The sequence below is a fragment of the Dermochelys coriacea genome, chromosome 3 (genome assembly GCF_009764565.3).
Source record: "Dermochelys coriacea isolate rDerCor1 chromosome 3, rDerCor1.pri.v4, whole genome shotgun sequence".
NCBI classification, from domain to species: domain Eukaryota; kingdom Metazoa; phylum Chordata; order Testudines; family Dermochelyidae; genus Dermochelys; species Dermochelys coriacea.
Window position 1 is genome coordinate 13,713,725 of NC_050070.1, and position 14,822 is coordinate 13,728,546.

Below are 14,822 nucleotides of genomic sequence, written 5' to 3' on the forward strand. Positions count from 1 at the left end.
CGTTTCCCTCCATCTGGCAAGGCCTTTATTCTCCTACCTTCTCAGACTTCAGAGATATTCTCTCCCCTTTGTCCTTATCCTCTCAAAGGATGATGACCTCAAAAATGGATCTCCTCTGAGGGCTCTACGGAGGCTAGAGTCTTACCAGGTTGACACCAAAGCAAGTGCTTGTATTTGGTGTTGTACTGTGGTGATTGCTTCACAATAAACATATGTGTGGCTACATGATGGTCATGCAAAAAATTACCAGTGATTATTTGTACATCTTATCAATGTTATTGATGTGGTGCTAACTTGTAGCAAATGGACTCTTGCAGCAAGAGATGGAAGTATGATAAATACAGAGAGAAGATTTTTTCATTTAAAAATATATATCTATTCCTCAGTAGTATCCCAAATCAAAACTCAGCAGCCTACGGTTAAAGCCACAATGCACTCTGAAGACTTGTGTACATGAGGAAAAACAACTTTGTGCAGTTAAACTGGCACGGAACATAGTTTAACTGCAAATGTCTATGGTTGGCAATGGATACTCTTCTTGTATAGACTAGGCTATAATGAGCATTTGTGGAGCACTTGGTAGATCACTTATTTGATCACTTTGTGTGCTTTTCTCTACACTGCCACTTAAGTCAGTGTAACTTAGGTTGCTCAGGGGTGTGAAAACAACACCCCGTGAGCGACATAAATTACATCGACTTAAAGAAATGTCTACACCGTGCTATGTTGGAGGGAGATGCTCTCCCGCCAATATAGCTTCCGCCTCTCACGGAGGTGGAGTAATTATCCTGACGGAAGAGCGGTCTCCTGTCACCATTACGCATCTTCACCAGATGCACTACAGCGATGCAGTTGCATCGGTGCAGCTGTGCCAATGTAGTGTAGTAATGTAGTAATGCTTTCTCTTAGAAAAAGATGCCATCTGATCCCAGGAAAACTTCAAAGGGTAACTGAGCTTTTCAGCTTTTGTTCACATCTCTGGTCACAGTACCAGTGCATGCACTTTATGGTTTCCATGCTAGAATAGTCTGCAACAGGTCCATAACTTTCTTTCCATATTCTCCTAAATTTGGGGGTTCTACCTTTATTCTAATAAAAGTGAAATTTAAGGCTTCTGTGGAAGAGGGGAAGTTTGGGTTTGGGGGCATGTAGCTCTTTCTCTTTCATGGGATTGATGCTTCTATAACTTTGTCTTCTGGGACAAAACTGTTCTATCTCAACACAGGTTTGCATTCCAGTCTTGAAGTTATCTTCACTATGTCACCTGCCATCAGGAAGTCATGGTGCACACCTTGTCTTGTGATGTAGTGTCAGCCCTGATGTAGTGTAGTGATGTAGTGTCAGCCCTAATGGACACTTTATTGTGAGGTAACCCTGTGAAAAATGGAGCTGATGTTTACTGAATTCTTGTGGTGAAGATTTCATGACACTTGGAGATCATATCCTCTTTCCTTTGTTTGAAGTCTTCTCAGGATCTGCAGCTGTTTCAGTTGAAACACCTGCAAATGGGATATTTCATATGCCATTGGTTGTTTGGTACAAAAACTTTTAGCATTCCTAAGTAATATATTTGCCATTAAACTGTAAAATTAAGTGTGCCTACAGTTGCCTTGTCACAAAACAAGTGTTCCTAACAACACTTTGTTCACATCATGTGTGCTACATCATGTATTTCATCATGATCACTATCCCCAAACAAAGTTGAGAATAGGAAATGGCTGTTAACCTGCCATATATTGTATTAAATGATTGTACAAGAACAGAAACTTACTTAGGTTTAGGATGCAAATATCAAAAAATAAACAGTTCTAGCTGTGACCAGATCTGCAACCAAGTGCTTGTCTTGATATTGACTTCTTTTTAGGACTTTCAAAGTTTGCTGTTCTTTAACCAGTTGGCTCAATTTCTATTGCAAACTTGAAACTTCCAATTAAAGGAACATCATCAACTTGAAATCTGCTCAATTTAAAAAAAGTTGAAAGTGGTTTTAGGTGCCATATATGTCCCAATTTTCATGCTTTTACAATGTCCTATTGTTAAAAAATATTTTCTCACCACTCTTGTTGTGTGAAGGATCCACACAACCCTGGAAACTTACTGTATAGGAGAAACAATGAAACTGGCCATTCACCAAGTGCTGTCAAATACCCAAAGTAAATGGTAATAATTTTCTTTGGATAACCTTTTTCAGCTAAAGTAATTTTAAACGTCAGCTGTAACATTAATGACATTGGTGAAACAGACCTACATCTTTACTCACCTTCGATGAGAGCAATATTTTGGGGAAAAGAGTGTTACTTTGCCCTTCCCACCTGGCCACCACCCTTATCAAACCCTCTCCTCCATCTCTCCTCACTCATTCATCTCTGCTAAAGTTTTCTAATGACCCATTGTAATAAGAATTATTTTTGTTTTAAGGATGAAATTCTTAAAGCAGCTGTGATGAAATATGGCAAAAACCAGTGGTCTCGTATTGCGTCCTTGTTGCACAGAAAATCAGCAAAACAATGCAAAGCCAGATGGTAAGTAGGGAACACAATAAGTGGGAAAGCGAGATCCATAGTTAGTGTGAATTTAAAGGTTATTATAGAGTTTGTCAGTGGTTCAGGTCCAGGGGAGAGAGAGATGATTCTTATTTGATGTCATCTTCTGCAGATATCAAACTTGTTTTCCTTGAAAGTAACATGAGCAAAAATAGAAAGCCATTCACTTTACGGATGACATCAGTGATGTCACATAAACTGAAGATACAGGATCATTATGAAAATTCAGTTCATAATAATCACGCTGTAGTCTGACTTACATATTTTAACGAGATAATTGTCAGAAAGAAACTGCACAAAGAAAATTCACTTTAAATAAGCTCTTTGTATTAATATAAAGAGGCTTTCAGATCATTCAGTTTAGCCTCCCCTTTTTTTATTTTCCAGTAGTAGATTTGAATATGTACCAAAAAACCCCAAACCCTTAAAATTAACACACATGTACTAACAAATCCATATGAGATTTAGACCCCAATCCTGCAGATACTGAAGCGCACATGCTAAACTTAGTGGAAGCATAATCTAACGGAACTACATGCATACTTAAATTAAGTGTGTGTTTAAGTATTTGCAGTATCGGGGCCTTAATTCTTCTCCACCATTTCTTGTAACCATTTGAAAATGGTATGTAAAACCACATTACTAGTAAAGTCTAGTTTTGTGAATCCTGTCTTGTGGCAAAAAAAAGTGAGGATGAGGAGAGATGGGAAGATCTGTATGACAAATGAGAACAAAACATAAAGCTTTATATGTATAAAAGTGCTACCTATAATGCATATTTTTAAATACCATAGATTAGATAAATCCAGGATGAGATTCTAAATCCTATCATAATGGTGTGTGGAAGCAATATGACTTCCTCACAATTGAATTGTCATGAACTGTCTCAGAAATGCCCTCCTTTAATTTTACGACTGTGTAACAGGTATGAATGGCTGGACCCAAGTATCAAAAAAACAGAATGGTCACGGGAAGAAGAGGAGAAACTATTACACTTGGCCAAGCTAATGCCAACCCAGTGGAGGACCATTGCTCCAATCATTGGAAGAACAGCTGCGCAGTGCTTGGAACACTATGAATTTCTGTTGTAAGTGACTCTATTTTGCTAAACATAAATAGCATGAAAATGTTTGTAGTTTGTTACATAGACATCAGGAAGTTGCTGCTGTGTGGATGTATTCTCTTCTCCCTCCTTGCTGCTGCAGCTGGAAGGGCTTCCAGTTGGCTTGGGCCTTCTGTAGGCTGCTTTGTTGGGCTACCTAGCTTGATGGGAAAGGCTCCTGGTCCCTGGTGGCCTGGAGGAAGGCAGAGAGAGAAATGACTGTCCCATTTCCTGGCAGGGGTTGCTGGCAGGCCTGTCTTGCAGCAGTTCTCTATTATCAATATCTTTCCATGTACAGCTGATAGCCACAACAGGTGAGTTCACTCTTGTCACCCTCATTACTGCTGACTTGTCCACTTTGCATGTTTCATTGCCTCTCTTTCGGTTGTTTTTATTAATTTGTGATGCTTTTGTTCAGATAGCTTAAATATTAGTGTTCAATAATTCATAATTATTCTCTGCAGTTAGTAAATGTCTGTAATATTTACTGTGAGCTACCAGTTTACATTTCTTGGGCTGTTTTGGGGGTTGGGATTTCAGGAGATAGTTGCACATTTTCCCCAGATTCATAAAATGGGTCATATCACCTGAATGTGCTGGTACATCTTTGCAGGGATAAAGCTGCTCAGAGAGACAATGAGGAAGAAACTGCAGATGATCCTCGAAAACTGAAACCAGGAGAAATTGATCCAAATCCAGAAACCAAACCAGCCCGGCCTGATCCTATTGACATGGATGAAGGTAAATTAAGAATATGTTGCATGTATCAGTATTTTTTAACAATTCAGTCTCTTACAGTTCCTTTGGCCTTTGTTTGATTCATCCTGTCTCTTCTGTTCTCTCTGTTTTTTCAGGCTCCTATCTCTGTTCCTAATACAGTCTTTATCTTGTATTCTGCCTCAGGCCCTCTATTTCACTCTCGTCTTTCAGGTTTCCTCTTTCTTTTCTTCAGTTTCATAGAATCATAGAATATCAGGGTTGGAAGGGACCTCAGGAGATCATCTAGTCCACACCCCTGCTCAAAGCAGGACCAATCCCCAATTTTTGCCCCAGATCCCTAAATGGCCCCCTCAAGGATTGAACTCAGAACCCTGGGTTTAGCAGGCCAATGCTCAAATCACTGAGCTATCCCTCTTCCCCAATTTCATATGGTCCCCTTCCTCTTTTGGATCTGCTCCCCTCCTTCTCTTCTGTCTCTTTATCACCTGTTTCCTTGGATGGTTGTTTTTTTTTTTAATTTCACTGCCTGGCTTTCTACTTATAGGTTTCAGAGTAGCAGCCGTGTTAGTCTATATTTGCAAAAAGAAAAGGAGTACTTGTGGCACCTTAGAGACTAACAAATTTATTTGAGCATAAGCTTTCGTGAGCTACAGCTCATTAGCTCACGAAAGCTTATGCTCAAATAAATTTGTTAGTCTCTAAGGTGCCACAAGTACTCCTTTTCTTTTTGCGAATACAGACTAACATGGCTGCTACTCTGAAACTGTAAGGAGAGTGATCACTTAAGATGAGCCATCACCAGCAGCGGGGGGGTGAAGGAGGAAAACCTTTCATGGTGACAAGCAAGGTAGGCTATTTCCAGCAGTTAACAAGAACATCAGAGGAACAGTGGGGGGTGGGGTGGGGGAGAGAAATAACATGGGGAAATAGTTTTACTTTGTGTAATGACTCATCCATTCCCAGTCTCTATTCAAACCTAAGTTAATTGTATCCAGTTTGCAAATTAATTCCAATTCAGCAGTGTCTTGTCGGAGTCTGTTTTTGAAGTTTTTTTGTTGAAGGATGGACTACAAGCCGTCAGGAACAGTATCCCCCATAATGTCACGGCTAACCTGGTGGCTGAACTTTGACTTTGTCCTCACCCATAATTATTTCACATTTGGGGACAATGTATACCTTCAAATCAGCGGCACTGCGATGGGTACCCGCATGGCCCCACAGTATGCCAACATTTTTATGGCTGACTTAGAACAACGCTTCCTCAGCTCTCGTCTCCTAATGCCCCTACTCTGCTTGCACTACATTGATGACATCTTCATTATCTGGACCCATGGAAAAGAAGCCCTTGAGGAATTCCACCAGGATTTCAACAATTTCCATCCCACCATCAACCTCAGCCTGGATCAGTCCACACAAGAGATCTACTTCCTGGACACTACGGTGCTAATAAGCGATGGTCACAAAAACACCACCCTATATCGGAAACCTACTGACCGCTATTCCTACCTACATGCCTCTAGCTTTCATCCAGATCATACCACACGATCCATTGTCTACAGCCAAACTCTACGATATAACCGCATTTGCTCCAACTCCTCAGACAGAGACAAATATCTACAAGATCTCTATCATGCATTCCTACAACTACAATACCCACCTGCTGAAGTGAAGAAACAGATTGACAAAGCCAGAAGAGTACCCAGAAGTCACCTACTACAGGACAGGCCCAACAAAAAAAATAACAGAACGCCACTAGCCATCACCTTCAGCCACCAACTAAAACCTCTCCAACGCATCATCAAGGATCTACAACCTATCCTGAAGGACGACCCATCACTCTCACAGATCTTGGGAGACAGGCCAGTCCTTGCTTACAGACAGCCCCCCAAGCTGAAGCAAATACTCACCAGCAACCACACACCATACATCAGAACCACTAACTCAGGAACCTATCCTTGCAACAAAGCCCGTTGTCAACTCTGTCCACATATCTATTCAGGGGACACCATCATACGTCCTAATCACATCAGCCACACTATCAGAGGCTCGTTCACCTGCGCATCTACCAATGTGATATATGCCATCATGTGCCAGCAATGCCCCTCTGCCATGTACATTGGTCAAACTGGACAGTCTCTACGTAAAAGAATAAATGGATACAAATCAGACGTCAAGAATTATAACATTCAAAAACCAGTTGGAGAACACTTCAATCTCTCTGGTCACTCGATTACAGACCTGAGGGTGGCTATCCTTCAACAAAAAAACTTCAGAAACAGACTCCAACGAGAGACTGCTGAATTGGAATTAATTTGCATACTGGATACAATTAACTTAGGCTTGAATAGAGACTGGGAATGGATGAGTCATTACACAAAGTAAAACTATTTCCCCATATTATTTCTCCCCCCACCCCACCCCCAACTGTTCCTCAGATGTTCTTGTTAACTGCTGGAAATAGCCTACCTTGCTTGTCACCATGAAAGGTTTTCCTCCTTTCCCCCCCCCCCCCCCCCCCCCCGCTGCTGGTGATGGCTCATCTTAAGTGATCACTCTCCTTACAGTGTGTATGATAAAACCCAGTGTTTCGTGTTCTCTGTGTGTGTATATCAATCTCCCCACTGTATTTTCCACCAAATGCATCCGATGAAGTGAGCTGTAGCTCACGAAAGCTTATGCTGAAATAAATTTGTTAGTCTCTAAGGTGCCACAAGTACTCCTTTTCTTTTTGGCTTTCTACTATTTACTGCCTTTCCACTGGCAATGCTCCTCTCTGTGTCTTCACACCAGCTAATGTCTCCTAGATGAATCATTACTGAAATGTACCAGTAAAAATTCTTCTGTGTGTTACACCAATGATATTTGAGACTAACTGTTTAGGAGGGGTAGGAGTCCATGAAGGTGCCCAGGGTGAAGATTGAATAAGGACTGTTCTTGAATAGTAATAGTTTCTCAAGTGTCATGTTCCTGTCATCATAATAATAGGTCAGTCATCATTATTGTGTAGGCCTAAATATAAATGAAATTGTTTTTTATTATTGTGCTCAATCTCCCTTTTACTAGGCATATTCTGATTTCAGTTTAAACAGCCTTGTACATCAGTGAAATATTGCCAACATTATGAATGTTCTTGTGATCTGTTTGGTTCATTTGGTTGGTGGCTTGATCTCTTGTGTTCATTGTAAAGAGAGAATGTAGAGGGCATGGGGAATCCATGCTGACACTCCGATCCTGGCAGCTTTCTAAAGGTTTTCTTCTGATCTTAATATTTACCCCCCAGCTCCCCATTATAATGTGAAAAATTGGTAACCTTCTTTCTCTATACTTTTTGCAGATGAACTTGAAATGCTATCTGAAGCTAGAGCACGTCTGGCTAATACTCAGGGAAAGAAGGCCAAGAGAAAAGCAAGAGAGAAGCAGCTGGAAGAAGCTAGGTAGACACATCCCATTCCTTCCACTTGTCTGCTCTGTTGTCTCTTAAGTTTTTAGTTTCTCCCTCTGTCCCTTTCACATGGAATCCCTTTCCTGAACCGATCTATGAAGCCACTGCTCTCTCCTCTTTTAGCTTCTCCAAGACCCACCTCTATTGAGATGCCAAAAAGAAATGAGCAAGTTGATGATGCTTGAAAGAAAGATGGGATTAGTTGCCACTTTGCTTTATCTAGTTAGAATGCTTTAAAAAATAATAATTTGCAAATGTGTATATAACAGCAGTGTACCGTGTACTCTTCTCCCCTATCCTTAATATGCCGCTCGTCTTCTTGGGCCCCACTCCTGTAAAGACTTGCATGTGCTTACACTGATGCAATAGACTTACTCACATGGACTTCACTGGGACTACATGCAATGTACAAATTAAAGCACTTACTTAAGTCTTTGCAGGATCAGGGGTTTAGATTGTAATCTTTTCAGGGCATCAGGGGCTGTGTCATCGTATCTTTGGATGTGTTTGCACAGCACCTAGCACAATGAGTCTGCAGCCTGACTGGGGCATCTGGTTGCTCCTGGAATATAAACATTTAATAATGTCAGTGCTATTATGGTCCAGCATATTTTATAAATAATATCTCATCCCTAAGTAATATCTGATGTTAGCAGGTGACTATTGTACAGGACGCATTAACTTTGAATTAAGTAGCATTTTCTGTGTTTCCTCAGACGTCTTGCTGCTCTCCAGAAGAGGAGAGAACTTAGAGCTGCGGGTATAGAGATCCAGAAGAAAAGGAAAAAGAAGAGAGGAGTGGATTACAATGCAGAAATCCCATTTGAAAAGAAGCCTGCTCCTGGCTTTTATGATACATTGGAGGAAAACTACCAGGCACTGGATGCGGACTTCAGGAAGCTACGTCAGCAAGACCTGGATGGAGAATTAAGATCGTAAGTTTGTTTTAAATTTTTTGAGTAATTTTTAGTGCTCATGTAACAGAGGCCTGGTATGGGCAAGTGTGTTCCTCACTGGGCATATGCCAGTGCACCTTGTTTCTCACATGCAGGCCGCTTCTCTTCTGTTCTAGGTCTCTTATGATTGCTTGTCTTGGTGAATTTTGTGTCAGTTTAATAATGTGGAAAAATGTTGACTGGACACAAGAATGAGGCTCCCAAACTCTTTTTTTTACTCTTTTGAACCGAAGAATTTCAAGGCTTTAAAGAATTTAAACCATTGCATCACCTAGCTCTGTCATATTTTTACATCAGTAAGATAATTGCATTTTAGTTTTCATCAGAGAAATGACTGATTTTTCTTCCTACAAAACATGGATTTATTAAATTGTTTGTAAAAGCAGCTCTGACATGTGATGGCAATACTTTGTTAGTTTGTTTTATTGCCATTTTGCCACATGTGATTATATTATTATTAGAATCTGCTCAAGTACTTTTTTTTAATTTAACAAAATTGTCTCTGAAAATGTTTGCTGGAGAAGCGACAAACGTCAAATGGAACAGCAGAGCTAGCCAGCATGCTGTTGTTTGTACTTCCACAATTCGCTTCCAGTTACTTCTGCCAACTGTTCCCTATTGAGTGGGGAGATCCAACAATCCATCCAACTTGATTTACTAGCTCTAATCTAATTCATTTTTCTTTTAATATTTCCTAGTTTAGGCATTCCATTGTATACAGCATAAATAGCAGACAGCTGTGAATTACAGAGCTGCAATTCCAGCAAGAGCGTCATGTGATTGTGAACCATGAGGAGTTGCCAGTTTTGCTTTGCTGATCAGTTCTGAGCGTTTTAAATGACTTTCTTGTCCATTGTGACAGGGAGAAGGAAGGAAGAGAGCGCAAAAAAGACAAACAGCATATGAAACGGAAGAAAGAATCTGACTTGCCTTCAGCTATTCTTCAGACCAGTGGAGTGTCAGAGTTTACTAAAAAAAGAAGCAAACTAGTGCTTCCAGCACCTCAGGTAAATTGTCGATCAGATGCAAACTGTTACATCTGTCTGATGTTTGGTGGCCTGTGTGAAATGAGTCTAATGGTCACAGTTCTGTTCCTAGCGCACCACAGTTGTTGCAGAGACCAAGGTTCAAACGGGCATAGAGGGAACTTTTGTCTCGTCCATAGAGCACGTCCATAGAGGTGCTTTTCCTAGGTTAGAGCTGACATACGTTGGCAGCATTGCACTGCCATTGCACATACCGTACCTTTCGACCTCTCAGTCTTACACCTTTTTATCGTCATACATGTCAGACAGGTTGTTTATTTTTTAAAATGCATTGAATAAGCAACTAGCCAGTGCATTAAGTAGGAGTAGAGTATCTGTTTGAGCAGGGTGAGAGGAGAGTATTCTTAAAGTGTTACCTTTTTCCTTTGGTATATAATTCTTGATACCTGCAAGTGTGAACTTTATTCTCCCAAATGTAACTTGTTGTTTGATACTGGTTTCCTTTGAAAGATTTCAGATACAGAACTTGAGGAAGTAGTGAAAGTAGGCCAGGCGAGTGAGATTGCACGTCAAACAGCGGAAGAATCTGGAATTACTAACTCTGCTTCCAGCACCCTTTTGTCTGAATACAATGTCACCAACAACAGCATTGCCCTTAGAACGCCCAAAACTCCAGCGGCACAGGACAGGATCCTGCAGGTAAAGTATAAATGTATAGAGCAAGCTCTGTGTTATACTAGAGCGAGGGTACTCATGCTTTGTCATAGCAAGCCTCCCTAAGCGAAGGAAAAAAAATTATGCCACTCCATAGTTTAGTAAGACAACACAAAGAGGTGAAAATCCTATAGTTTATAAGAATACAAGTAATGAAGTACAAGGGTTTTGATCAATATAGTTATAATAAGAGTCTGAGTATCAAAAGGAGTAATTTGATTTCCTAGAGCACCTTTCGTATTATCTCGCAGTTCTGCTCAAAAAGAGTATAAATCATAGCAGCTAAAATAAAACTTGCAAACATTTTAGGGAATTGTAACACCCATTGACACTGCAACACCCCCTACCATGACCTGAGGGGCCCTGGAATGAAGAGAGCAGGACTCATAGGTGCTAGGGTCACAGGCAGAGAGAATGGATACCTCTTTTAGTGCGAGCAGGGGCAGTGTGGGCTTTGGGTAGGGGGTCTGGGTGCAGGGGGCACATCTTGGCACTCCTAGGTCCACCGGTACCATGAGCACTGTGGAGATATGCTGCTACAGGAAGTCAAGGGTGCTGAGCCAGTAGCTGGGACTGAGGCCAGGGCCAAGGTGGTGCTGCTGTCAGCTAGGACCAACGGATTACTCTCCAGCTGCACCAGCGCTATGTGGGAGGCAGTACGTCACCCAAGGCAGGAACCGTGTGGGGCCCCCGCTTCTCCCAGGAACTGACCCGACCAGCCATCCGTTCCTGCAGCATCTCCCCCCAAGTGATTAGGTACTTCAACGTGGGGTGGAAGTGACCATCTGCCTCAAACCTGACATATAAGGCACTTTTGGAGGCAAGGTACTAGAATAGAGGGATTATCATTGTGTTGTAGTTAGAGTTCTTGTGTGACTCTGTTTAGTCCACTGTGTTAACCTTTAGAGTTGTCTGATTTCTTTAAGACGAAAGGACAAAATCTTTGTGAGAAGAAAATGTTCTTGACTCATTTCAGGCATATACCAAGATTTTCAAAAGTGACTAAGGCCTGGTCTACCCTAAGAAGTTAAGTCGACCTAACTACATCGCATCAGACTGTGAAAAATTTCACCCCCTGTGCAACATAATTAGGCTGAACTAAGCCCTGGTGTAGATACTTCTAGGTCAATGGGAGAATTCTTCCTTCAGCGTAGCTACTGCCTTTTGGAGAAGTGGATTTATTACATCTAGACATGGCCTTATGATCTTGATGATTTTTGGATGAACTTGGACACCTTAAAAGACTCTGATTTTTCAGAGCGCGGGAGAACAGGACTTTCTGAAAATCAGAGCCTTTAAAGTGTCTTTAATTACATGTTAGAGATCACTGATAACTTTTGAAAATCTTAGTGGTGATATCTACCCAGATGGAAGAAAATTGAAATATTAAGCAACTCCCTCATTGTAGCAACTAAGGAAGATTAAAATACTCAGCTGTGTTGCAAGATATGTAAGAAGCCAGTGTATTCTTATTAAAATTAGGAAATTTTTAGCAATTTCAACAGAATACTTTGACATTTAAATGACTGTTCAGCATTCATACCTATTTTTTAACACTAGGTCTATTAAACTCGCACAACAGAGGTTGATTTTGGAAATCCTGGTAACGTGCTCTGTATATTGTCACACAGGAAGCCCAGAACTTGATGGCTTTGACGAACGTAGACACCCCCCTGAAAGGTGGTCTTAATACCCCCCTCCATGAGAGTGACTTCTCTGGAGTGACACCCCAGAGACAAGTTGTTCAGACTCCGAATACAGTGCTTTCCACACCCTTCAGGTAAAGCAAACTATTCAGAGATGGTGGGTTGAGTGGAAGTTCTTAACATATTTTAAATAATAGGATTTGATTATTGGCCTACAGCAAATGCTAGCTTGATTTTTTTAGCCCTTTATTATACCACTTTCTTTTTCTTCTTATCATCTTTGTCAAGTTGAGTCTCACATCTTTTAGTACAGTGTCTAGCACAATGGGGTACCGGTCCATGGGCCTGGCATAGGGCTCCTGGCTGCTATGGCAATACAAATTAACTGGTATATTTAAAATGGACAGTGGCATTCTATAATGTCTGATCCTAACATTTCCAAAGTATCGCATCTGAGTGTCAGCAGTTGAGAGACACTTGATTAAAACTTCTGTGAACCTTTGAAAAGCCGAGGTGAATATTTTATAGGCCGTGTTTATGTGTGTGTGTGTCTATGTAATATAATTCTTGTACAGCCAATCCAAACATTGTGGAATTGTTAGTTTGACTCTTACAGTAGGTCCCGAATAAACATATATCCCACAAATGCCATATTCCGTAAAACTGGAAAATTCCATAGACTCGGTATATTTTGTGGCTGAAGTTTTTCAACTCAAGTTTTAATTTTACTTCCGTTCATTGTACTCGAGTAAGCAAAGGCAAATGAAGTAAATAGGTATACTTGTGGCAACTTTTCAAAAATAACCTCAGTCTGTTCCCTAAAATTTTTTATCCAGAAGCCGCAATTGGATCCACTCAGGCAGGTCTTTATTTTATACAGAGTCCTGTTGAAGTCAGCGCAGCTTAACACAAGTGCAAAGGTCAGCTTGTGCTGATCCAGTTGCCAGGGGGTGGGTGGGTGGGTGTGTGTGTGTGTGTGTGTGTGAGTGAGTAATCTAATTTTGCATTCAAGTTTTTCATTCACTGAAGATCAGATCTGCACGTGCAAATAGGGTTGTTTTCTAGCCACCTAACTTTCATGCATTGTGGGTGTTCATATCCAAAATCTTGGATGGAAAATGTGTGTTATGTTAGAAACAGTATTCTACGTCTCTTTTATTTAAAAGAAGCAGTATAACAAAGCAGAACCTTCATGTTAAGAGTTTTAAGATGGGTTAGATGTTTTTATTATTTATTCTCTCAACAGAGCAAGTTTAAACATCTAAGAGCCTTTTTAACTGAAATGTTTCCTGTACTTCAGTGTTACTCTGTGCTAATCTGTGAAATTTGTAACATTTTGCTGTGACTAACCCATGCAGAATACATGGGGGCTTTAGTTGTAACAATACTTCTGAAAAATCTAAGTTAAAAAATATGTTACTTTAATAAATTCAAGCCTGTAATAATTTTTTTGGCACCTATGGAAAGCTGTGTTTTTCATGCAGCCAGACAAAGCTTTCTCTGGGCTAAATAAAATCAATAGGCTAAGTTAAATGGGCTTTGCCATTCTGACATGTGAAGTGTTTTAAGAAATCCCTATCCTTTCAAGCCAAAAAGAGCTGCAGTATCTTTCTAAATACATTTATGTAAGGCTATAGCATTTTTAACATCTTAGCATTGTATCTTAAATACGGTGCTTTGGATCAGTAATAGATTTTCTCTGTGTGTGCATGCGCGTTCTCCATTATTGTTTGTTCTATGAAAGAAACCGCTTTTATTAAGCTAACATCACAGATTGCATTGTCTTACAAAAAGTTCTGAAAATTGGCTCAATTTAGCTGTATCTTACTATGTAAAAAAGCATTCAAACTTTTTCAGAGCTGATGCCCTTTGATTAAAAGTTCAAATGTGCCTTTACTTAACTCTGTAGGACTCCATCTCATGGAGCAGAAGGTTTGACCCCTCGTGGTGGAATAACTCCTAAACCAGTGGTTGGAGCAACTCCAGGTAGGACTCCCCTGCGAGATAAATTGAACATCAATCCAGAAGAGGGAATGGCAGATTACAATGATCCGTCTTATGCAAAACAACTGGTAAGTAGTACATCTGAGGAAGAGAAGAATGTTCTTTTAACTTCCTGGGATTTGAAATTCATGTTGATCTCCAGTACAGAACTTGTATTACCAGTTACATATAAATATTCCTTCATGACCTAATAAAATTACATCTCTGCATTTTCATCACATCAAGAATACACTTTAAAAGCAAAAATCTCACCACACATGAAAAAGAAAAACAGCTTTGAGTATGCCCAGTCAAAGAGCTCCAACACTCCACCACATAAAGACATTTGGATATAACTAGACCTCAGTCTCACTTGTGTCTTTGAAGTGGAACAGGAAATACTTAGTCCCAAGAAAAGATTCGTTTATCCTGTAATCCCATTCCACCCTCAGATCCCTCATATTTTGGCCGCCAATTCTAGATACAGGACTTTCTCATCAGTGTATCCCGTTGACAAAATTGAAGTAGAGCGGTTTTAAGGTTTACCCATTAGGAGCTGTAGCCCTTGAGATGCCCAATAATGTAGCAATCTGGTCCAGATTCTTTCATCACCTTTGTCAACAGATGTTTCCATTCCTGGATATTCTGCCAGATGAATCTTGCCAAATAGATGTGGTGTAAGAGGGCACAGAATTATATAGGAATTGCCTTGGGAGCTCCTTTTATGTGG

The 14,822-nt window shown here is 40.4% G+C and overlaps 1 protein-coding gene across 1 annotated transcript in view; it reads left to right on the forward strand.

Moving 5' to 3' along the window:
• Positions 1-14,822, forward strand: part of CDC5L (cell division cycle 5 like) — a 47,692-nt gene that overhangs the window by 1,310 nt on the left and 31,560 nt on the right. The window contains exons 2-10 of the mRNA XM_038397340.1: positions 2,419-2,522; positions 3,469-3,630; positions 4,259-4,386; positions 7,700-7,799; positions 8,524-8,742; positions 9,626-9,770; positions 10,260-10,448; positions 12,095-12,243; positions 14,019-14,181. Coding sequence (XP_038253268.1) covers positions 2,419-2,522; positions 3,469-3,630; positions 4,259-4,386; positions 7,700-7,799; positions 8,524-8,742; positions 9,626-9,770; positions 10,260-10,448; positions 12,095-12,243; positions 14,019-14,181 — 1,359 coding nt within the window. The remainder of the gene's footprint in view (positions 1-2,418; positions 2,523-3,468; positions 3,631-4,258; positions 4,387-7,699; positions 7,800-8,523; positions 8,743-9,625; positions 9,771-10,259; positions 10,449-12,094; positions 12,244-14,018; positions 14,182-14,822) is intronic.